At 50.9% G+C, this 24,600-nt stretch overlaps 1 protein-coding gene across 2 annotated transcripts in view; it reads right to left on the bottom strand.

The window, feature by feature from the left end:
- The window catches only part of UPF1 (UPF1 RNA helicase and ATPase), a 36,243-nt gene extending 11,898 nt beyond the window's left edge, over positions 1-24,345 (bottom strand). Inside the window, exons 1-14 of one of the 2 annotated variants that reach the window (XM_067733302.1) lie at positions 23,839-24,345; positions 10,000-10,142; positions 8,304-8,393; positions 5,833-6,000; positions 5,227-5,407; positions 3,946-4,107; positions 3,208-3,325; positions 2,959-3,057; positions 2,321-2,429; positions 1,987-2,146; positions 1,765-1,883; positions 1,139-1,303; positions 929-1,043; positions 174-317 (exon numbers count right to left, since the gene is read on the bottom strand). In XM_067733302.1, coding sequence (XP_067589403.1) covers positions 174-317; positions 929-1,043; positions 1,139-1,303; positions 1,765-1,883; positions 1,987-2,146; positions 2,321-2,429; positions 2,959-3,057; positions 3,208-3,325; positions 3,946-4,107; positions 5,227-5,407; positions 5,833-6,000; positions 8,304-8,393; positions 10,000-10,142; positions 23,839-24,060 — 1,995 coding nt within the window. In that variant the 5' untranslated portion in view covers positions 24,061-24,345. The remainder of the gene's footprint in view (positions 1-173; positions 318-928; positions 1,044-1,138; positions 1,304-1,764; positions 1,884-1,986; positions 2,147-2,320; positions 2,430-2,958; positions 3,058-3,207; positions 3,326-3,945; positions 4,108-5,226; positions 5,408-5,832; positions 6,001-8,303; positions 8,394-9,999; positions 10,143-23,838) is intronic. The other variant, XM_067733303.1, reaches the window with a different exon arrangement.
- Positions 24,346-24,600: the final 255 nt, after the last annotated feature.

Here is a 24,600-nt window from a genome sequence, read left to right as displayed (position 1 = left end):
AAGACCCCCTCAAAGGGCCTGCTGTGCATCCCTCTGTGCTCTGGCAGGGCATCAAACAGCACTACAGGACACTTAAAAACAAACCCCCAGCACTAAGAATTACACAGAACTGGAACAAGAGAGAATGCACACCAATTTTCAAACAAGACTATAATGGATGGGCTGTGGCCCACCTGCTTGGCTCCAAGGACCACAGGGACCATGCACTCTGGCTCGGTGGCCTGGGTGCTCTCGTCGATTAAAATGGATCGGAACTGCATCTTGGCGAGCCTCGGGTCCCCGGCGCCCACACACGTGCAGCAGATGACATCTGCATTCTGGGGAAGAGAGTGCGCCAGGCATCAGGGCACCTGCACGGCCAATGTTCCCAGATCCCCAAAGCAGGCAGGACGGGACACAGACACCATTCCGGTCCACGCCCTCCTCAACAACTATGGAGATAAGTGGTCCCTCCCTGACAACATCTGTCCAGGGTGCAATGACCCTAACTTTCGAGACCCTAAGTGGTTGGGCTTCACTCCTAAGAAAGAGCTTGGCGCCTTGAGACAGCCTCTGAGGGGCAGCGCTAAGCCAAGGGCACCATGCTCAGGCTGAGATCCACTTCTGGTTGGTTCATCAGCAAAGAGCAGGAGACAGCGCTCCAGACCTGCCCCCTGCCCCACCGCGGGTACGGACCAGGTTCCCAAGATCCCAGCAGCAGGGAGGCTGGCGGGAAGTGGAATCCACCTCAACAAGATGTCTCTGTGTGATCTCAGAAAAGCATACGGAGGAGGGTATCAGAGTTCTCTCCTCAAATGCAAAAGAACAAACTAACTAAAGGTGCCATCGTGGACTTAACGTATCCAAGCAGGTCCTTTGGCCCAAGTGAATAAGACAAACGCCCAAAGGCCCAGGCCAGTTCCCCCGGCAGCAGGGCAGGTGAGTTCACCATGAGCAGCTCCCTCTCGGCAGTGCGCTTCAGGGCCCGGTATCGCTTTTCATCCGCAGACGACAGCTCGCCAGTCTCATCCTTCAGCTGCTGCAGCTTCTGGAGCTCCGGCATGCTGCAGACACAGGGGCACATGAGAGGGAGGCGTGTGCCGCCAGGGCCTGCCCAGGGGAGACACACCTCACTTAAGGCCGGCTACCCGACACCCACCTGTCCATGTTCCTGATCTGGTTGTGCAGGGCCAGGAACGACACCGGGGAATCGATGGCTTCTCGGCTCTTGGCACAGAGCCGCACGACTTTCAGCCCAGTCTGGTGGATCTTCTCAGTCAGCTGATCCACGGCTATGTTGCTTGGAGCACAGACAAGCACGGGCCTTCAACACAATGTGAGCAAATGTCAGTGCTCGCCCAGAGAAAGTCGAATTAGCCAAGACTGTTGTTTTGAATCACAGGCGGTAGAGCCAGCTCAAGCTCTAAGACTAAAGCCGGGAGTGACACGATGCTGAAGGAGCTAAGAGCCAGATGGTCTGGAGCTTCCTGATCTTCACTCTACTCAAGCAACCCACCGCTAGCACCCGAGTCCAACATCCTCACCTCCCGTTTGCACTGTAAAGCCTCTCAAAGCTCCAAGGTGCACGCAGGCACAACACGACCCAGGATGGACCTACCCACTACGGCCTTTACAAGAATGGCAGGTTTGCTTGTTAAAAGCAACCGCAAAGGCCAGATCTAATACAAACGGCATAGAATGCAGCATGCCAGACACCCTGGGCCCCGAAGCCTCCTGGAAGACAGGCCTCCCTCTCTCCCCCACTTGGGCCATGCAGAGCCCTACCCATTGCCTTGCCGAGCCAGGTGGTAGACAATGGTGGCTGAGGTCACCGTCTTTCCTGTGCCCGGTGGGCCCTGGATCAGACTCAGTGGTCTCTGCAGCACAGTCTTCACGGCGTAAACCTTCGGATACAAGTGGCCGTTAGGGGTGCAGGCACGGCGGAGGGCCGCTCACCGGGCAGGCTCTGCAGTCCGGGACCCTCCTGCCCCCGGGGCGGGGGAGAACCTGAGAGTGGTTGAGGTCAGGGAGCCCCTGCGCCGTGAAGCGTTTGGGCAGCTGGCACTTGATGATCACATCCTCCACTTCGTGGCCGAGAAGTTTGTGGTAGATGTAGCCCGACACGGAGGTCTCGTCCACAGCAAAGGTTTTCAACGCACTCTGCATCCTGAAAGGAAAGCTCCAGGTCAGTGGCACGCACCACCGTGGAGCTGCTGTGCAGACCTGCCCCTCCGTGATGAGGAGGAGAAGCACGGAGACGCCGGAGGCAGCAGCCACGCCAAGGGCAGGTGACGGCAAAGTAGATGCAGGGAAGTAGAGGCTGGGAAGGAGGCAGACATACCTGTCGAATGAGGTTGACTTCCACACGAAATCCACCTGGAAGTTATGAGTCACCTCCACGGGTGCACCCACACTGCTCCGAAGCTCAATAGCGATCTCATCGCCATAATCTATGCCGCCGAGTTAAGTCTCATTCTGGTCAAAAGCCTTTCTGAGGAGACCTCACTCTGTTACTGAAGACACAGACCCTCCTCTGCACCAAAGACAGAAAACGCAGCCAGAGACCCATGTTCTCGGTGACAGATTCTGCCCACCGTGTCCGGGGCCAGCGCAGCCAGCACCGTCCTCCTCCTCGTGAGCCCTGGGGCAGCAGCCAGCACCCAGCATGGAGCAGCCAAGCCCAGGGCCCAAGTTCCAGGCCCTGACTGAATTTCCGCAGAGCCCTCAGGCACATAGCTCGGAGTACCCTGGCTTCTGCCTAAGCAGCTCTCTTCATCAGTTTTATAGAAACGGTGCCCCCTCAGAGGACACCTGAAGAAAGGGCGTTGCGGTCGCAGCTGTACACACCCTTCCCTCCACCTGAGGCCCCGAGGCTGCTCTCAGCAGTGACCCCCACGCAGGTCTCCTGTGCTCTGGACAAGTTCGTCACAGACTTGGGCAGACAGTGCCTGTGCCAGCCCTTCTTTACACAAAGGATACTATCAGGGACCTTGATGACGTGGCCGATCCCTTTCCACAGGGGCGCCAGGTCCCCTTTGTACCGCAGGCATATCTCATCCCCTTGCATGAGCCGCATGTCTTACAGGGAAAAGACAGCAAGAAAGTTAAAGTTTTCACATGTGCCACAGACGCTACCATGAAGAGTTCAAATTAAGGGACACTTTACAAGGGTGAAACTAGGAATTTTATGCTACTTATGGTCACAAATATTTTAAAACTTAAAATCACCTCTTAACCAAATTATGACTAAATCCTCATTACCAGAGTCAGTCTTGGGCAAAGTGAAGTAGGCGATTCTCTTCTTGTTAAGGCCCAGGTCCCACCTGACCGTGATGTTATCTTGAGTCTGAGCACATAAAAAATAAGAGCCCTGTTAGCCTGCAACACAGACACAGGCCTGGACTCCTTGTGTCTGGGTTTCCACAGGTGCGTGCCCTATGGCGAGCAGCACCGGACAGCCTGAAACACCAACAAGGGCACATCCAAGAAGTCATTAGGACCCCGAAACCTGCGCAGGACGACCAGGAGACCCCCATATGATGTCTGTTCTTGGAGGCGGCTTCTCTGTGGGCTGCGGAGGGAGAGAAGGAAGCCGATGGCCGGGGACACATCTCGTGAGCCTCAGGGCTCCTGCTTCCTATGCACAGTCTCCGAGGGATGGGCACAAGGAGTGTCCTCAGTGTGCTGTGGGCTCCTGAGGTCTGACTCTCATGGCTGTGGCAAAGGCTACAAACCCAAATGTAAGGAATTTTTGTTGGATTTAAAATCAGAAAACACCCAGGCGGGTGTCTGGCTTTGAGTGATGGGGCGTCTGCCCACAGGCCTGTCCTCAATCCACGGTTCTGTCTCTCAGGGGCTGGGCCTCGGCCCACGTCAGCATTTGCAGTCTGCAGAGAAAACCACCCTCCCCAGACCTTAGAAGAGATGCTTTGTTAAAATGACCAAACCCTCCTGCACACACATCACCTGCGACTCTTTCAGTTTCTTATCATAGTCAGCCTCCAGCTTGACCAGAGGACCGAAAATGTTCTGGTACTGGTAGGCATCCTCATACCGCAGGAGGACATGCTGCGGCTCCTCATCCACTCCCGGCTTCTCGAGGTCCTCCAAGGTGGCAGAAGGATTTTCCTAGAGGACAAGAACGGCACCACGTTCTTCCCTGTTCTCACCTCTACAATGAACTATATGCGAGCTCCCCAGTCAACAGAGGCACAGTCACACCCACCATTTTTCAGAACGAGCTGATGTTGGGCTGATGCGGAGAAGGGCACCCGGTGGTCGGTGGTGTCCACTCCGTAAGGAGAGCCCTCATATCAGGAAGTCCACGCGGCACACAAAGGTGGACACCCAGGTACACAGCCCTGACACACCTATACCATCAGATGGCTGCATTCTCCAACAAAGGCCTAACCCCTGACCTGGGAGAGATTACACTTCTTCCTGGCTGCCAGAAAGATTACTGGCTTCCCTGGCTGTGTAAACAGAAAGGAAGGCCCACGTCCCCATTTCCTCCTGATCCTATGCTGCACCAACAGGAGCAACGCACACTTCCTTGGCAGGGACAAAACAGTATGTGGGCTGTCTGGATACAAACAGGAACAGTGAAGTAATTGTGGCAACTTGAAAATCAAGGTGGAAAGGTTCCTTGCTGGACTGTCCTTCAAAAATATTTTGACTTGCACTTGAAGATAAATTCACATCCTTGATTATATGGGTGCCTAATTAAAATTTCTAGCCTAGTTACTAAAACTTTATCGTAAAATATAAACAGCCAGAACCAGAGATGGGCTTCGCTGGAGAAACAGTCTGTGGGCAGGGCAGGAATCCTGCGCGCCCCCAGCCTGGTGTCGCCCTGGCTCCGATGCGCCATAGGCCCGACCAGGTTTTATGGAGTACACCCGCAGTCCTGTCTGTCCACTCAGGCCCGGCTCTTCCTGACATGTCCACACACAGTCACCAATGGCCAGTTCCCAACCACTTCCTTCCCACCACCTACCCTTGCCCTCAGCAAGAGAAAAATTCTAACAGCCGGAGCTTTCCTTTCCCAGAGGCCTGGCGGAGGTACCCGTGGCGCCCTCGGTCCTGCTTCCAGAAGGAGCTCGAGGGGCCACTCCAGGTAGAGGCTGCAGAGTCCCCCTCGAGCTCCTTCCGGAACCTCCTGTTTCTGAGACACCACCCCCAGCTCCCCTCCCCACCCCCGGCAACACTTGGTGCTGAGATGGGTGTGCATTCCCAGCAGGCCCTCACCTTCCAGAGCTCCTCCAGCTTGTTGATCTGCTGGGCGGTGATCTGCCGCGCCCGCAGCTGCTCCTGCTCAGAAGGGATCTTGACCAGCCAGGACAGGAAGCAACGGTCCTGGATCAGGGGCTGCCACTGCGAGCTGTCCCAGTTAATGTCCTTGAGACTGCTCTGACTGGCACAGGGCTGCCTGCAGAAGCCCCGAGGGTGGGGAGAGCCCAGGTGAGGATGACCTCTAGCCCCCCAAAGGCTTACTGCCTTTAACCTCAAAGGGGCGTTTTCCCTACATTTTACTGTATGAGCACATTACCTTTAAATTGTTAGGAATAAATTGTGTGTCCCCACACACTTGAGCTCTGAACTCTTAAAACTCAGAAGAGACTTTGCTTTTACAGAATTGTTTTCGTGATTTAACCAGAACACACCCCAAAAGGGTTACTTGACATTCCCAGCTCTCTAACAAGCCCCAGCCCCCCGAACCTCCTTACACCTCGTCAGTCGGCAGAAACTATTTTAAAGCTCCATGGAGTCAGAGCCATGGAGTGGCTGAGTCTTTGGGGAAGAGGACTGGGGCTGAAAGGCAGTCCCCCAGGGAAATCGCGGCCCTGCCCTCACCTGCATAGCAGCACCACAACCGAGTCAGCCTTGGCAGGGATGAAGCCGAGGAGGAAGACGTTGCGGCAGCCGCAGTTATAACACTCCAGAACCGTCTCCCCCAGGGGCCCATCCTTGTGCAGAGTCACCTCTTTGCATTTTGCCCTCACGAGGTGATTTACAATGTGGCTGAAACCAGGAAATGATAAATAGTTAACACCCGAAGTTTGGCTTTTCACCACTTCCAATTTTCGAGCTCCGTTAAAAGTTCCGGTACCGTTCACGGTCCATTAGCAGGAGTAGTCACACCTCATCCATCTGGCATCCCGGGGGACCAGCCCGCCCCTGAACTGGCTCCCCACGGAGCACAAAAATCAATCCGACTTGAACCATTTTTAAGGAAAACTTTCCTAACACGTTTCACACAGTTCCTGCTTTTTTCTCTCCCCCCCTGCTTTCTTAAATCCAACTTATTGGACCTAAGTGAATCTAACGCTGGGGCCAAGGCTGCTGTCCTGGAGAGGCAGGAGGCTCGCCCCTTTCACTGCTCCTCTGCTCGTTGTAGTTTCTCTCCTGCTCCTTTCAAAGTCACTTCTCATGGCCCCTGTGTCTGCTTCCAGGAGCAACACCCCTCCTCATTTGCTGCAGGCCAGGAAACCTGATAACCAAATGTATTAGAAACCTGAGGACAGTAAAAAATACCGAGTAGTGGGGCTCAGGGCTACTCTCCGGAAGCACAGGGCCAGCCCTGAACGGTCTGAAAGCCCCACCGCCTCAGCTCTTTCCTTGCTTTGGGTGGCCAGGGCTCTGACGCCTTTCTCATTTCCGGGACACGGCTCACCTAAACCAGGACCTGAGTGCCCCAGCCACAGAACTCTACCCTCCGCCACGCCAGCCTCATTCAGGGCCCACGGGTGGTGCACGGTTCTGCCTCAAGCCCTCCCAGCCCCCGCAGCGATCTGCAGCCTGGCTGCAGGTTTGTCACACGCTGAGCATGCCTGCCAAGCCTCCAGCCTTCCCTGCTGCCACCCTCACATCACCTTGGGAAACCCCTCCTGTTCAAGCTTCGGCTCAGATGCCAACATCCTAATCCTCTCTGGCCCCACGAAGACTGTCAGATTACCTAACTAATCATCACTGCTCTCCGTACTTCCAAAGCCACCCCTCCCCCCACCCCTGGGCCTTCTACCAGGATCAGTGATTTTCTCTTGTCTTTTCTAGGCCCACCTCACTCCATTACACTGGCAGCTTCTTGAAGGCGAGTGGCTGTCCCATCACCTTCACAGTCTGACCTTGCACAGAACACACAATCTGGCTGGCCGAGTCTGTTTTCTCTTAGAGGCCCTCCGCTCACTTCCCTTATCTTGGCTCTGCTGACCGGAAGCTGGGGTTGCCAGCCAAGGCAAGTTTTATTTAACTGCTTTTCCTGCAGGAGAGGAACTAATGTGAACACGGTAACACTTATAATTACCCAGAATGTTCAGAAAATGGTATACCAGTCTCTTCTGGTTATCCTGAAGATGCTTTTCCCTTCAAATCTCTAAAAAACATCAGCTCCCTTTCTTGCCTCACTCAGAACCCCACAATTCGCATTACTAACTCCAAGGTGACACGAGATCTGACCATTCTGTGTCCTCAGCCACAGCTGCCAAAGGCACAGTAAGGGTACGGGGCTCTGTGCAAATGAAGCTGCCTATGGAATTTTGTCACTTTATTTCTATAAAACATGAACCTCAGAGGAAGATGCCGCTTTCTTGCAGGCGACCTGGATCCTTGCCCCACGGAGACTCTGCTCTGCTTCCCTGTGGTAATGGAGTGAGTCGCTGCACATCATGGCAGCCTTGGAGGAGCCACCAGGACCAGACCCATGCCAGTGGTGGAGGCTGAGGAGTCTCACCACTCGAGCTTAGCCAAACGGACTCTCCCCTGGAATCCAAGCACCCTCACAATGCGGGTCTCACCCCAAACACAAAACAAGGGACCTAGTCACAGCTGCTGCTGATCAACAGCAGGAAGGGAAGCCCAGAACCGACGGTCAAGTGAACTTAATTTAATCTGATGATTCAGGATCTGGCCCATATTAGCCTCAGGACTGCTCTGATGAGCTAAGGCCAGAGGGAGCCTTCTCAGGAAGCGGCTCCCATGGATGCCCATTACTGTCTTGGGAACATCCTCCCCAGGCACCCAGTAATGAAGATGAACGGGCGTGCCAGGAGCTCATCTTGCAGAAAAATATAAATAAAAACTGGGAAAGAGAATTAAGCCAACCCTACTTGCATAATAAAAAGAACCACAGAGAATAAATCAAGGGTAAATACATTAAGGCATTCACACACCACCATCTGTTTCAAGTTAAACCAGTCACAGAGGAGGGAAAAAACCAGGTTTGTTAGCGTGCTTTTATATTGTGCTTCGCTTCAACATTTCCATAATTTACACACAAGTCTGAGCACAGCACTGATTAAAGACACATGCGCGGTTTGATTATCTACCTGCCAGAAGTATTTCCACGTCCATTACAGAACCACTTCTTGCTGGTATTACAGTAAACCACGCAAGCAGGATCGTGTATTCCGCAGTAACTAAAAAAGTCAAAATATCAACAGTTAAAGCTAGAAGACCACTCTCTGGTTTTAATTTGGCAGGATGTAAAATTCTTTCCTCTTACAACATTTTTAAGTTTTTCATTAAACACATACTCAAACCCGATGATCCCACTAACAAAATCCAATCAGTTAACTGCAGAGGCTTCCTGACCCTGTGAACGCAGGGAAGGGTTTAGGGGTGCTGTGGAGACTCCTCAGACAGCAGCAAAGCCCCTTCCAGGGTGAGGTGTGTGTGGGGGGGTGAGAGCAGTAAAAGGTGCCAGGTGAGCCCAACAACGGAGTCCTAAAACCCCCAAGGTGACCTAGTCACTCCCCTTGGCCTCAAGTTTCAGGAACCGTGACTTATAAGCAGGGAAATCGGCATCCTTAGCTCTGGGCACACAGAAGGTAAGCTGAGACCACGCTGCGTTCACAGTGCCTCCCATGCTCCAGCAGAGAGCGCCCTGCTCCTGGGAACACTCAGCTCAACCCAGCAGCGGAGGGTCCTGGGGTACAGACTGAGCTCAGCTCACAAGGAGCACCTAGGGAGATCCCCCTGGCCTCCCTTTTCTGAAAATCAACACACCAAAAACAAAAATATTGGCTCTCCACAGAGTTCTGTATGTGGATGAAGCCAAGACTCAAGTCTCAAATGAGAATGTCCTCTGGCCAAGAACCTTCCCTTCAACACCTCACGCCAGGGGGCTCTCCCTACTCCACTCCCCACGGACGGCAGGCGTGTGACGGGGTGTGCAGACTTTAACGACCTGCAGCTTCACCAGGACCACTTCACAGGCATATTTGGTACATAACAGGAACGCGAATACATATGTAAAAATGTACTGTAAATGAGAGTGAACAAAGAGCCAACAAAGTAAAAAAGTGTGCCCACCAAGCAGGGAAAAGAGCGGCCCTCTGTCCCGTGATGGGTGCAGACCTCAGAGGGGCAGCGTGCCCAAGGGGCAGGCAGAGCTGAGTAGAGGCCCAGGCCCACTGCCCTGCCTGGCGGGGTGCCCTGAGCAAGATCATTTCACCTCTTTTGGTCTCAATTTCCTCATGTGCGTGTAACAAAAAAGCAAGAGTAAGTCCAAACACAAGGGGTGGGTCCTCCTCTAGATAAGAATTCCAAATTTGGTCAACATGCAGGTCTATCCACTGACTACTCACTTCCAATTTTTCAGGAATCTTCCATGCAACAAGGAGGCAGATGTTTTAAAGAAGCCTACAGTGATCTCTTTGTAAGAGAAATCTTAGCTGCTCTATTCACCCTCCAAATGCTCACCCCATGTGATGAGTTCTTTCTGATACGTGAGTGGGGCAGGTACCGGGTAACAACCCAAGGGCCTGAGGAAAGCAGAGAAGGGGAACCTTTCCCCCTCCAGCTGGGAGAATCAGGGATGACAGAGGGTGCTGATCCCATTCGCCTGCCCAGTAATAGGGACTTATGTGTGTATAAAGGCTTGAGCAACCTCCTTATTCCCAAGGACAGTGTTTCCAAGTGTCACAGTCCATGGTCTTAGAGGGGCCTCTGTAAAGTTAGCAAATGCATATAGAATGTGGATGCTCTGGGAGGCGAGTCCTCTCCTCCGCTGAAGGTGCTCACCTGCAGGCATGTATGGGGAGATCCTTCGTGTAATAGGTATCTTCCTCATCTTCTTCGAAGTTCAACTCGGCCAACAACTGGCTAGTCTTGGCCACGCTGTCATCCACGGCCCCGTTCTGCAGGATGCCCTCAGGCCCACCGACCTATGGCAGAAGGCAGCGTCACCATGAAAGACTGCAGCTTCCGGGCCTCAGCCCAGGCACATGGCTTCTCCCCATACGAGCAGTCATGGCAACCTTCCCATGAAGCACTGGCCTGCTCTCTACTGTGCAACAGTTCAGCGTCTTCTGATTTGACTTTTCATACTCTCCTCTTCCCTATCAAACCTACCTGGCCAAAAACAGGGCACAGGTGGCTGAGGTCATCCGCCCTGCCACCTGCACACCCAGGCCCAACCCCATCTAGCCATAGCGCCATGACTACAAGCAGGAAGCTGAGGGCCACAAGAAGCAAGATGACTTTTTACAAACCAGATATGGTCCCCCCCTGCAGACAGCTGCACAAGGGTCCTCCTCCTTTAAAGCCTAAGCACCAGAAGTAAAGGTTGTGACCCCTGCAGATGTGGGAATGCAGTTCTCTCGTTAGTCCACATACTTCCTTCACTGTCAGTTCCCCTCTCCAGAAGGCAGCCCTTCTTAATTATGAATTAGAAATTGAATGTTAGGATAATCTTCCAGTTTCAGGACACAATCTTACTAAATGTACCCTTTATATGTCATAACAGCAAAAACATACAAATAGGCAACTTTAAATAACTAAGCGATGAATTTCACAGGCACCTCTGCTGAGCTCACACATCCATTCACGAGTGCACAGACTCAGCTTGTCCGAGGGAAACAGGTGCTCCTAATGCTGCCCCCGTTGGAACTGCCTCCTCAGACAGCAGCCAACAGTCCTCATCATGGTCCCCACGGGCCACAGCCCACAAAAGGCTGGGTCAAGCAGTGGAAGCATCATGCGATGAAAGACGGGAAGGAGTGACAGGAGCCCCAGGGCAGGCACCAGGTTTCTCTGAGCTGTGAGACGGGATCAGACACTGGCCTGCCACGCAGAGCTGGGAAACCAAAACCCACACCCACGCCATGCGGGGTCGGCTCAGGCCAGTCCCTGTCCACTGCTCCAGTCACCTATATGGGCCTAAGGACAACGGGTCTCCTGAGGGGGGGGGCATCCCAGAAACTCCAAAGGTGCATTCAGGTTGTCAAGGAAGCCAAGAACCCATTACAGGAACACGTGTCTCTGCAATGGTCTCAGCCAGATCAGAACCCCATTTCACTGTGTCTGCCACCACTTTAATATACTATCTTTTTTTCTTAAGATTTTTTTGATGTGGACCATTTTTAAAGTCTTTATTGAATTTACAATATTGCTTCTGTTTTATGTTCTGTTTTTTTGGCCACCAGGCATGTGGGATCTTAGCTCCCCAACAAGGGATCAAGCCCACACCCTCTGCCCTGGAAGGCGAAGTCTTAACCACTGGACCACCAGGGAAGTCCCAACATTTTTTCAGAAGGCAACAATCAGGTTAAATGCAAGAAGACTGTATGCTTTGTTTGGGGGAAGGTTTTTTTTTTTAAATGAAAAATCAGTATTAACTTTTGGATTTTAATGTAATGAAGACAGTATTATTAACATCATCACAAGCACCTCTTTGTAAATCCCTGACCTCCTTTTTAAAAAAATTGTAAGTGGTTCTGTGGCGTTAAGTACATTCACATGGTTGTGCAACCACTACCACCATCCATCTCCAGAACTTTCTCATCTTCTCAAACTGAAACTGTCCATTCCCCCTCCCTCAGCCCCTGGCAACCTCCATTCTACTTTGTTTCTATGAATCTGACTACTGTAGGGACCTCACATAAGTGGAATCATGCGGTATTTGCCCTTTTGTGACTGACTTATTTCACTTAGCATAATGTGCTCAAGGTTCATCTATGTCCTAACTGTGTCAGAATTTCCTCCTTTTTCAAGGCTGAATAATATTCCATTGTATGGACACACAACATTTTGTTTATCCATTCATCAGTCAGTGAATACTTGGGTTGCTTCCACCTTCTGGCTGCTGTGAATGATGTTGCTATGAACATGGAGTACGAGTATCTCTTCAAGTCCCTGTTTTCAATTCTTTGGGGTATATACCCAGAAGTGAAGTTGCTGAATCATATAATTATTCTATCTTTAACTTTTTGAGGAATTGCCATACTGTTTTCCACAGCACCTACACTATTTTATATTCCCACCCACCAGTAGTGCACAAGGATCCTAATTTCTCTACATCCTTGCCAACACGTGTGATTTTTCTGTTGGTTGTTGATAGTAGCCATCCTAATGGGTGTGAGGTGGTATCTCATTGTGGTTTTGATTGACACAACCTGGATTATAATGATGCTAAATATCTTTTCCTATGCCTGTTGGCCATTTGGGTATCTTCTTTGGAGAAAGGTCTAGTCAAGTACTTTGCCTTTTTTTTTTTTTTTTTTTTTTTTGTGGTACGCGGGCCTCTCACCGTTGTGGCCTCTCCCGCCGCAGAGCACAGGCTCCGGACGCACAGGCTCAGTGGCCATGGCTCACGCGCCCAGCCGCTTCGCGGCATGTGGGATCTTCCCGTACCAGGGCATGAACCCGAGTCCCCTGCATCGGCAGGTGGACTCTCAACCACTGCACCACCAGGGAAGCCCTACTTTGCCCATTTTTAATCAGGTTGTTAAATTTTTTGTTGTGCTTTGTTTGAAAATATTTTAAACATTTATTTATTTATTTAGGCTGCACTGGGTCTTAGTTGCGGCACATGGGCATGTGGGATCCTTAGCTGCGGCAAGCAGACTTCTTAGCTACAGCATGCGGACTTCTCAGTTGCAGCATGCGGGCAGACTCTTAGTTCCCCGACCAGGGATCGAACCTGGGCCCCCTGCATTGGGAGCATGGAGTCTTACCCACTGGACCACCAGGGAAGTCCCCTTTGTTTGAAATTTTGATAGCAAGTTACTACTTCAAAAAGTTACCTTTCCTTTTGGCAACACTTCTCCTGACACATGCAGCGGCAATACTGGGATGAGGCTGCCGACAAGGGACCAAGACACCTCTCAGTGTGACTGCCTCAGCACACACATGTTTGTTTTCTGAAAGTGTGTGGCCAGATTATGGTACCTGGATTTCACTTCATGGCAGTGAAAGAGCCACATATATCATGCTATAGGGGAGGGCTGAGAGGGTGTGGGCCACAATCTCAGGCTCAGGATGGTATTTACGTTTTTAAATGGTTGGATGAAATACCTAATAGTAGGTATTTGCTTCTTGTCCCACAAAGCCTAGAACGTACTACCTAGCACTTGAAGGAAATGCTGGCTGACATTTCTCCAAAGAAGACATACAGATGGTCAACAGGTACATGACAAAACACGCAATATTTGCTAATTATTAGAGAAATGCAAGCCAAAACTACAAGGTATCACCTCACACCAGTCAGAATGGCCATGATTAAAAAGTCTACAAACAATAAATGCTGGAGAGGGCGTGGAGAAAAAGGAACTCTCCTTTGCTGTTGGTGGGAATGTAAATTGGTGCAGCCACTATGGAGAACAGTATGGAGGTTCCTCAAGAAACTAAAAATAGAACTACCATATGACCCAGCAATCCCACTCCTGGGCATATATCCGAAGAAAACTCTAATTCGAAATGTACATGCACCCCAATGTTCACAGCAGCACTATTTACAACAGCCAAGACATGGAAGGAGCCTAAATGTCCATCGACAGAGGAATGTATAAGAAGATGTGGTACATATACATAAAATGGAATATGACTCAGCCATAAAAAAGAATGAAATAATGTCATTTGCAGCAACATGGATGGACATATCATATTATCATATTAAGTGAAGTCACTTATTAAGTGAAGTCAGACAGAGAAAGACAAATATCACAATATCACTTGCATGTGAAATCTAAAAAAAATGAAACAAATGAACTTATTTTCAAAACAGAAATGGACTCACAACTATAGAAAAACTTATGGTTACCAAAGGGACTGATGGGGGGATGTTAATTAGGAGTTTGAAATTGACATATACACCCTGCTACTATAAAATCGATAAAACAACAGGGACCTACAGTATAGGGTGCTACATTCAATATCTTGTAATAACCTATAATGGAAAAGAATCTGAAAAAGAATATATATATAACTGAATCATTCTGCTGTATACCTGAAACTAACACAATATTGTAAATTACCTATACTTCAATTTAAAACACGGTTGGGGGACTTCCCTGGTGGTCCAGTGGTTAAGACTCCACGATCCCAATGCAGGGGGCCCAGGTTCGATCCCTGGTCAGGGAACTAAGATCCCATATACCGCAACTAAGATGGCACGCCTTAGAGAAGCCCGTGCCAAAATAAATAAATAAATAAATAATTTTTAAAATAAAATAAAAAATGGTTAATTTAAAAAAAAAGAAAGAAAATGCTTGCTAACTCCTAGTCTAGAAGAACTCTTAAAATGTCTCATCAGGTTGTATAAACTTTTATGTGTAAAGAAATATCCTTAGTGATATGTGAATCTTTACTTTCCTGAAACATAAAAATTAGTATGTGGAGTAATACGGACACATGCGTGACACCAGGTGCCTTCATGCCACCCACTCCTGCTTCATCCAGGCCTCAGATCCCACACTTCATCTCCCCTCACAGAGGGAAGAGTGAACCAGCAGAGGGCACATCAGGAATGTGTGAGGCTCTTAACAGAGCCTGACCAACCATGTGACGACCCTTTCTCTGCATCACTCATACCCCTTCGGGTTTAATAAGGAGCAGGAAATCTAAGTCCGTTCTAGGACCTGCTCTAGGAACTCTCAAGAGACAATACAATACCGACACAACACAAGGTCAGATGGATTCTCCCTCACCGCCCACTGAAGGCAGGGAGACTAGAGAGAGAGGAGTCCGGATTCCCCAGTAGGCCCTGTAGCTGTGTGGCTGGGGGGCGTGGGTTTGTCCCTCCTCACAAGTACTTACGCACACCTACACACCACATGCACTTGTCCAACCCCTGCCCAGCCCCACTCCTGCCCAGCTGTGACCTGACCACAACACAGACTTCTATAGCTGGCTTGTTAATTTCTCCCTCTACTTTCTGGAAAGTTTTAAGATAAACATTAACTTCAAAAATACATTTGACCTTAGCAACTATAATTAAATGAGTTAAAGCACTAAACAGTGCCTGGCACAGAGAAGGCCCACAATCCAAGCCAGGCGACGTAATGGAAGAAGGGAGGGGAGTGTCCTTGTCTGGCACAGGACTGAGGTTATCAACCCATCACCTCCAGCCAGGACTCCTGGGTCCTGCTGGGCTCAAGAAGGGAAAGTCCTCCCCGCACCCCTGGCACCAAGCCCATCCCCAGGCACCGTGTCACTGGGTCTAGAAAGCGAAGGAAACAGTTCTCCCTCCACCCCTGCTCTGGACACTCATTATTGAAGTCCATCTATGAGCTGCTGAGCTGATCAAGGTCTTGCAGAGGTTTTCTGCCCAGAGAGTTTCTTACGACCCACTGCAGAACTCAGTGCACCTCAGAACAGCAGGAAGAGAGGCCACTTCATTCCCACAAAGGAAAAGCACATCAGTTCAAAAATTACCACTAACTGTGCTGGTAAGAACTTTTAGACCATAAATTTTTACCCCAAACCTCATAAGCGTCATACCACTCAGCATGAAATAGACATTCCTGTCCCTCAATCCCCGACTATGCCAATGTCCCAGGGCCTTTGCACTCACTATCCCCCTGGCTTCTACACAGATGGCTCCTGGTCCTTCAGTCCCAGTCCACAGGGCACCTCCTAGGGAGGCCTCCCCTGACCCTATCTGAGGGGCACCAGTGGGGCCAGCTCTGCCGGTCCTGCTCCCTGCTCTGACCCCCGCACCTAGAACTGAGCCCACACCCCAGGAGGCTCTCACAGTGTTAGCTAAATGAACATATCTTCTCAATCAAAATATAAGGTTGAGATGTAAAATGGCTCATCATTTATTCTTTTCTTCCACAACTTAAATAAAAAAGAGCGAGTGGGAAATCGCCTTTCCCTCAGGTGACCTGAGGCAGAGAGGAACTACCAGGTCTCTGAGCCCTGCCTCAGGAAAAGGCTAACAGAAGATGCGCTCTCCCTCAGCTTTTGAAAAAGTTTCAAAACTACAGAGAATGAATGACCCACACACCCACCATCTGGATCCACCAGCCACTCACATTTTGCCACATTTGCTCTCTCCCTCTCTTGCTCCGCACACATATGCACACATGTGTTCACACACACACATACTTTTCTGTTCCTGATCCATTTCAGAATCATAGGTCCCAGGACAAGGGCTTTCTCCACACAACCACAATATAAACATCACACTCGGGAATAATGCTGATGTAATACTGATATCTAATACACATATACACATTTTCCCAATGTTCTAATAATGTCCTTTACAGTTTTTTAAATCCAAGACCCAGTTAACAATTACACATTATTTGTGATGTAATCTCTTAGCCTTCTTTAATCCATTAGTTTTAACCACAAGAAATTGTTGAGATTTGACCATTTTTGACCTACAATGAAGGGAACTTCACATGGTCCCACCCAACACAGCAGTCCCTGAGCTCTGGGTTAAAGGAGTTCTACCTGCCTCCCTCTTTTCAGTAGACCCTTGTTTTGACCAAATGCCAAGTCCACCCCTGCCGTTCATTTTAAAGCTCAAGAATATCCTCGACCTGTTTGGGGTGTCTGCAGCTCACCCTGTGCTGCCCCTGCCTGCCCAGCTCTGGGGTTAGCCACTCGCAAAGGAGCTCACAGACTGACATGGAATCCACCCACACCTGCAGGGAGAAGCCAGGCTGTGAGGAGAGGTTCAGTCCAGAAGGCAGGACACCTCACAGGACAATGACCTGGACCGGATCCTGGCTCAGTGGCATGAAAAGAAGAAGAGGGAGGGGCTGCCCAGAAGAGCAGGGCTGGAGACGTGACAATCAATCACATTAACACTAGACCTCACAGGGATCCGGACCAGGTAAATAATCTGACTGTGGAGAAAGGGAAGCCCCATGTATTCAATATTAGATGATCCTGAAAAACTACTGTTGGTGCTGTTTGTCTGACCACAGCAGTACGGCTATGAAGGAAAGATGCCCTTTTCATGTTTTTAGAAATGCATTCTAAATAGCATAAGTCTAAATGGTTGAGTATCACTAACTCATATGGCTCAACCTCAGAAGAGTGAAATGACAAGTTGGATTTGCTTTAAAACACTTCAGCAAAGAAAAAGAAAAAAGAGAGAAAAGAAAATCTTCACAACCATCAAATCAAGAAGACAGATGGGCAGGATTTGCTTTATCTACTTATACACGAGAGAATTCCTAATAAACATTTTTACACAATACAGGTGGACAAGGTGGCTGCCTGGAATCTGTGTTAGCTCTGCAGAGCCATGCACTTGAAAGGAGTGATGGAAGATGAGCACAGCTTGTACCAAATGGCTTCTGCCTCGGGATGAGGCAAGCAACCCCTCCAGCTTCACTGTCAGCCCTGGCAGCTGAGCTATGCGAGGAGCTAGGGTAGATACGAAGGTGCTATCCTCAGTCATGACAAAGGGCTACTCACAGCTCAGCAGGCAGCCTAAATCAACTGTACTGTCTAGAAGCCGTCCTGGCAACAGTCCACAGGGATCCTGAGAAACCCGGCTCAGTTGTCCAACTTGCAAGCTGCTAGTGGACCAACACACATAAAAAGGCACAAGGACCCTATGCCAGCCATGGGATCCCAGGACCCGGCATTCCTGTTGTTTATCAGAGGAAGTAGGATTTTGCCCTCAAGGAAAGCTCTTCCGGCAAGAAGAGTTCAAAGCCCCCCAAGACTGGGGCCCCATAAGACTTGGAAAAGGGAGCACTAAAAACCCGGCCCGACTCACTGCCCCCTCTGCACCTCCCAGGCCACATTCTGCTCTGGGTCCCACTGAACACAATGGTCATCTTGGCCCTTCTCTGTGAGCTGGACTGTCCTATACCACCAAAAGACCACCCCTACCACGCTAACCACCACAACTGCCCCTCAGTTGAGAGCCACTGCCCACAATCTGCCCCTCCAGCCCCTGCGCACAGCGCTCTGGTGGGGCCTCTCCCTCCTGCAAGGCCTCTCACCCAGCTCTCAGGGCAGCACCTCCAAAGGTCTGCTGACCCCCTACTCACACCTCCCATCCAAGGGGAGCCCTGCCTCAGCCCAGGGGGTCCCGGGCCCTGATGTAAACCATCAGAAAAGAACTCACGCCTGCTCTAGAGGAGTTATGAGGACTCGGGGACAACGGGGTGCTCAGCGCAGTGACGAGCATGTGCCTGAGGAGGAGTGGCCACCTGGTACTGTGGTAGTTCACACATGTGCGCACCTGAGGGCACACATCTGACCCCAGCGCTCTCTGCCTGAGCTCCCCTTCTAGCCTCAGCCAAACTCTGCCAGGTCTCCCTGCCACCTAAGGGCCCTTCCTCTCAAGGGAGGTCACGGCACCCCTCAGCAGCAACACAAGGCTCCAGGATCCAGCCCGAGCCCCTCGTCGTGGACAACAGCCCTTTTCCCTCCATGCCAAGCCCTGTGCCCAAGTTGTTCAGGGTGCACTTCCTGAACAACTCAAGGACCACCACTCACAAAGGCTTTTTCCCCTTTCCCTCCTCTGGGCCCTCACTGTCCCCAGGGTCAACTGCAGACTGGGCAGCACCTGCCATTTCTAACAAAGCAGCTGCAGTTGGCAAAGGACTCACTTTGACTCCCAGTGGGAGTCAGCCCTCCCCAAGCACAGCAAGACAGTGAAACAGAAGTACTGAGAGGACGGGCATTGAGAACCAGGCTGAGGAGGTCAGCCTGAGAGTCTGTGCAGAGGGAACAAAACAAAACGTGAACAGACACATGAGGGCTCCCAGGCTCACCACATAAGCAGTGTGGCCAGGCCTCAGCTCCTACCTCTGAACACCAGCACAGAACCTACCTAGCACACGAGGCACCACATCTCCCCAGTGTGTGACCTGGAATGGGAAGCACGGGGTCACCCGATCTCCCTACCTTAGAGCTTTAACAAGAAACTACCAAGATTAGAAGGAGCAAAAATAGAAGAGGAAAGGAAAGGTGGCATGAAAGAGAACTCAGGACAGTGAGTGACTGTTGGGATGGCTACACAGCCCAGTAAATTTACAAAAAAAAACACAAAACACTGAATTGAACACTTAAAAACAAGAGGCCTCGGGAACTGCCTGGCGGTCTAGTGGTTAGGACTCCGTGCTTCCAATGCCAGGGGCCCGGGTTCAGTCCCTGGTCGGGGAACTAAGATCCTGCAAGCTGCTTGGCAAAGCCAAAAAAAAAAAAAAAAAAAAAAGTATGTCTTACCTGCTTATATCTATGACCCAGATCAAGGTGTGTGAAATTGTAAAAATTATAAAAAAACAAACAAACAAGAGGACCCTGGTATATGACCATACCTCAGTAAAGCTATCATTTATTTATTTTATTATTACTTTTTTTTTGGCTGCACTGGGTCTTCATTGCTCTGCACGGGCTTTCTCTACCTGCGGCGACCGGGGGTTACTCTTCATTGCGGTGCACAGGCTTCTCACTGCAGTGGCTTCCCTCGTTGCAGAGCACGGGCTCTAGGCACGCAGGCTCAGTAGTTGCGGCTCGCGGGCTCTAGAGCACAGGCTCAGTAGTTGTGGCACACGGGCTTAGTTGCTCTGCGACATGTGGGATCATCCCGGACCAGGGCTCGAACCCGTGTCCCCTGCATTGGCAGGTGGATTCTAAACCACTGCACCACCAGGGAAGCCCAGTAAAGCTATTAGAAAGATGCCTCTCTTTTTTGGTTGTGGGAGCTAGATTGATAGAGAACTTTGTTCTGCTGTTAATATTGGTATTGTATTAGTGTTACCTTTTCCCCCCAATCATGCTGAATCTGGGTAAACAAAACTAATTGGGTAAATAGAGTTAGGAGTTATTTCGCTTATTAAGCAGTAACTGACACGTAAGCCCTCCCTTTCAGGGGTTTGGAACCAAACGCCAGAAATCCAGTAAGAGGAAAGTACAGGTAGAACACATGCCAGAGCTCCTGCGAGGTTAGCAGCATCTCATCTCCAACTTTCTCAAGGCGTACTTATGTCACAGCTGTACTGAGTGTTCACGGAACAAAAAAGGGCTGACTCAAATTTTAAACTCACCACTTTTAGGAACCCCGGAACTATATGGAACTCACTCCTCACCATAAGCTGAGGGCCAGGAAGCAGAAGATGATCTGTTTACCTGGACAATCAAGGATATGCTGGAACAGCCTTCCCTGACTTCTGAAGGCAGCAGGTTTTGAAGAGTAGGTAGCAGTTCTTTATAATTTTATAAATTGACACACATCAATGTACATAAACACCGGTGAATCCATCAATAAAGGTAACAAACACATCCATCACCCTCAGTCTCCTCGTGCCTTTGCCATCCCTCTCTCCTTTCCTCCCCTCCCCACAACCACTGATCTGCCTTCTGTCACTGTAGGTTACCTAGCGCTTTCTAGAGTTTTATATGAACAGAATCAAAGAGTATATACTCTTTTTTAAGTGCATCTTTCACTCACTGGAATTATTTGAAGATACATCCATGTTGCTGGCTGTATCAATGGTTCATTTCCTTTTTTTTGTTTGGCAGTGTTCCCAACTCTTAAGATTTTCACCATAATTCCAATGTTTGGAGGAAACACAATAGTAGCAACAGTCAAGGGGAAATATTCCAACTAGGCAGACCAGAAGGTCTGTAATACCAGCTATCATGCAAAGGACTTCCAAAATTACCTTTCCCTGCCCTTTGAGGGGCAGGGGAAGGGGCCAGGAAAGGGTCAAATACCCAAAAGAAAACTGTCCCTTTATCTTAAGGACACCTGTCAGGGCTTTGATAAATATCAGTTTCAAATAATAAACAAGAAAACAAGTGTCATTGGAACCAACTCAGAGCTCAGCAGGAGTCACCTCTGCCTGCCATTCTCCCACCCTGGCCAAGACACACATGTGTTACCTCAACAAACTTTCAGATAAAACCAACTGTGCAAAACTGGCAGTCAAGACTGATATCAAAAGTGGCTACACACCGGAAAGCAGTCTGGCAGCACCCGAAAAAGCAACAGGCAGTTGTTACCATACCACCCACCAATTTCACTGAAGGCTTACGTCCACACAGAAACCTCTACACAGATGTTCACAGCAGCATTTTCCATAACAGCTAAAAACAAAAACAACTCAAATGTCCACCGACAGGTAAGTGGATAAACAAAATGTGGTCTGTCTGTGCTGTGGAATATCATTCAGTCATAATAAGGAATGGAGCAGATACATGCCACAACATAGATGAACCCTGAAAACATGCTCAGTAAAAGAACAAAAGACCACATACTATATGTCTATTTACATGAAATGTCCAGAGTACATAAATCCAGAGATAGAAAGATTAGTGGCTGCCTGGGGTTAGAGAAGGGAGGACTGACAGGCTAAGGGGTGCAGGGCTTCTTTTTATGGTGATGAAAATGTCCTAAAATCGACTGTGGTGGTGGCTGCACAACTCTGAATGTACTGAAGTCACTGAATTGCACACTTTGAATGGGTGAAGTGTATGGTATGTGAATTCTACCTCGGTAAAGCTGTGAAACAAAAGTGGTTGCCCAGCACTTGACAATCCACAGCCACTCATCCAATAAGATAAAATCAAAAGGCACTCAGAAGAGAAGCCCAGGGACTTCCCTGGTGGCGCAGTGGTTAAGAATCCGCCTGCCAATGCAGGGGACATGGGTTCGAGCCCTGGTCCGGGAAGATCCCACATGCCGCGGAGCAACTAAGCCCGTGAGCCACAACTACTGAGCCTGCGCTCTAGAGCCCGTGAGCCACAACTACTGAGCCCACGTGTCTAGAGCCTGTGCTCCGATACAAGAGAAGCCAACGCAATGAGTAGCCCCCACTCACCACAACTAGAGAAAGCCCGCACACAGCAACGAAGACCCAATGCAGCCAAAAATAAATGAGTAAATATATTTATTTATTAATTTAAAAAAAAAAAAAAAAGAACCCAACTAGAACTCAGAGCTGCTCCAGGCTTGCTGTTTTATAGGCTACAGTTTAAACAGGATTTCCAATAAAACGATTACCTCTCACAACCCTGAGCTGCCACGGGTCATGGCACACTGCTCAACCAAGAGATCTTTATCCTCAGCCTTCCGGACACGCTGGACACAAATTACAGACAGCACTATCTGGTCTATCCATTCATACATGAGTCCAGATTTCACGTATGTTTAAAAGTAACAAAAATATAGCTGTTATCCCCATTTTACAGCTGTGGAAACAGGTCTACAGAGTATGAAACTACAGGCGTTATCATGAGCCTCCAGCGGCTCATTCATTTCTCCATGCAAACTCTCCCCTCTCTCCTACCTTCCCCCACCATATGTAAACAAAACCGAAAAAACATACATATGGTGCACACCTGTTCTCCCTGATGCCCCACCCATCAAGCTTCTATTTTTAAGGAATCTGGGGTTAGCATGAGTCAAATGTTTTCTGCTTCTATTAGGGGCTAAAAGAAAGTCCAGGTGGGTGGTCTACCCACGGGAATGACTCATCCAACTAGAATGTAAGCCCCCTCCTCCAGGACAGGGTTTGAGCTCACTCTGGCTGAGGATGGGTTAGCTCCCCGCACCCTGGCGGTGGATCCTCTTGCTAAGGGACACCTATGACAAGGTGAACCCTATAGCTCCTCCTTGGCTGAGAATTCAGGAAAATAAACCTGAGGGAGGTGCCAGGCACAGGAATGGAATCTGAGATCCACAGGAAGATGGCTACATTCCTGGGGAGCCCAGCCCAAGACCACTGCCAGCCCCTTCTCCCACCCCGGGGCAAGGACCCAGGTCCAGGAAGTGTATGCCTAACACACTCTCGTAACACAAACCCAAATTTAAAATAACTGAGCAGCCTTCGCTGAATGTTCACATTATTAAGAACAAAACTTTCTGACGTGGCAGAACCATTTATATGAAACCCACTACCACGGCCCCATTGGAGGAACAAACTCAAAACCAACTTTTCCAAGGCAGGGCTGTGGAGTTACGTAACAGGTCGATTTCAGCAACAGGCAATGCAAGAAGGAAAAACAAAACGCAAACTGCTTCATGAATAATCTTAAAAGCCAGAGAGTGTGGGGTTCTCGATTGGATGCAAAAATTCCGTGTCTGCTGGGGAAGCCTCGACCCTCGTCTCGCCAGCATCCCAGGGCCCGGTGAAATTTGAACCCGCCGCACAGTGGGCATGAATGGGGGCGGGGGTGCCCCGATGGCTGCGACCACAGGTAAGGGAGTGGGGCAGGGCGGTCGCATCAGCCAGAGGGGGAACCGGAGCAGATCACCCCGGAGCTGGTTTGAGCAGGGCACTGACCCAGCTGGAGGAGAACTCGGGGACAAGTCGCCCCCAACCTGTCCAGAGACGGACCTAGGGCCGCTCACCTCGGACAGGCCCGGAAGAGGACTTGGGACAGATCACGTAAGACCCGGCCTGAGCTAGGTCCTGAGATCACTCGGACGCAACCAGAGCGGAACTTGAAGGAGATCTACCCGGGTCCGGCTGGAGAGCGGAAACTGGGGCAGGTTACTCCGGGCACGTCCTGAGCGGGAGATGCCCGTCCAGGTTACTCCGCACCCGGCCGGGCTGTGGGACCCGAGCAGATCAGCCTGGGCCCGGCTGGAGGGGAAACCGGGGCAGGTCCCCGACCGCCGAGGCCCGGCCCTGGCTTCCGGCGTCGCCATGTGCCGCTCACCTGCGCATCGAGCTGTCCGGCCGCCGCGCCCGGGCCCGCGCAGACCGGGGCCCCAGCGCCGCCACCTCCGGGGCCGCCGGGGGGCGTCTGCGTCTGGCTGGGGAGAGTGAAGTCGGTAAACTCGAACTCGGAGCCCTGGGTGTCGGCGCCGAGCAGCTCGGCCTCCTCAGTGTCCAGGAAGGTGAGCGTCTGCGAGCTGGGCCCGTACGCCTCCACGCTCATGGTGCCGCCGGGTAGAGCTCTCAGGCCGGCTCCACACCTCACTCGAGCCCGCCGCCGCGCTGAGGCCTAGGCCGCAGGCCTCGGGCTGCCGCCGCCGCCGCTGCGCCCGCGCCCGTGAAACGGATCAAAACGCCCGCCGCAGAGCGAGCAGGGTCGAGAGTCACGCGCGCCAAACCGCCGCCGCTGCCGCCGAGCCTCTCAGCTTCGCCGCTTCCTTCGGAGCCGCCCGCCCTCGCAGCCCTAGGCAGGAACCGCCGCCACCGCTGCCGTCGCCGCCGTGCGCGTGCGCGAGCCCGACGCCAGCGCAGGTGCGCGTGCGCGAGCCCGACGCCGGCGCAGGCGCGCGCACTCCTTGAGGACGCCTCCAACCGCGCCCGGACTCCCGGAGCCTAGCGGGCCGACGGGACGCGCAACGTGCACGCGTGGGGGGCGGGGCTTCCAACTGCCGTCTCAGCACACGCTCCAGTACGTGGTCACGCCCCAACCGCTGCTCTGTGGCGCTGGGGCAGAGGTTGGTTTCGGATTTGGTCGTCTGTGTCA

Source organism: Pseudorca crassidens, chromosome 3 (genome assembly GCF_039906515.1).
Source record: "Pseudorca crassidens isolate mPseCra1 chromosome 3, mPseCra1.hap1, whole genome shotgun sequence".
Lineage (NCBI taxonomy): Eukaryota > Metazoa > Chordata > Mammalia > Artiodactyla > Delphinidae > Pseudorca > Pseudorca crassidens.
Note: the sequence above shows the minus strand (reverse complement) of the source record. Positions and strands in the feature narration are given on the sequence as shown.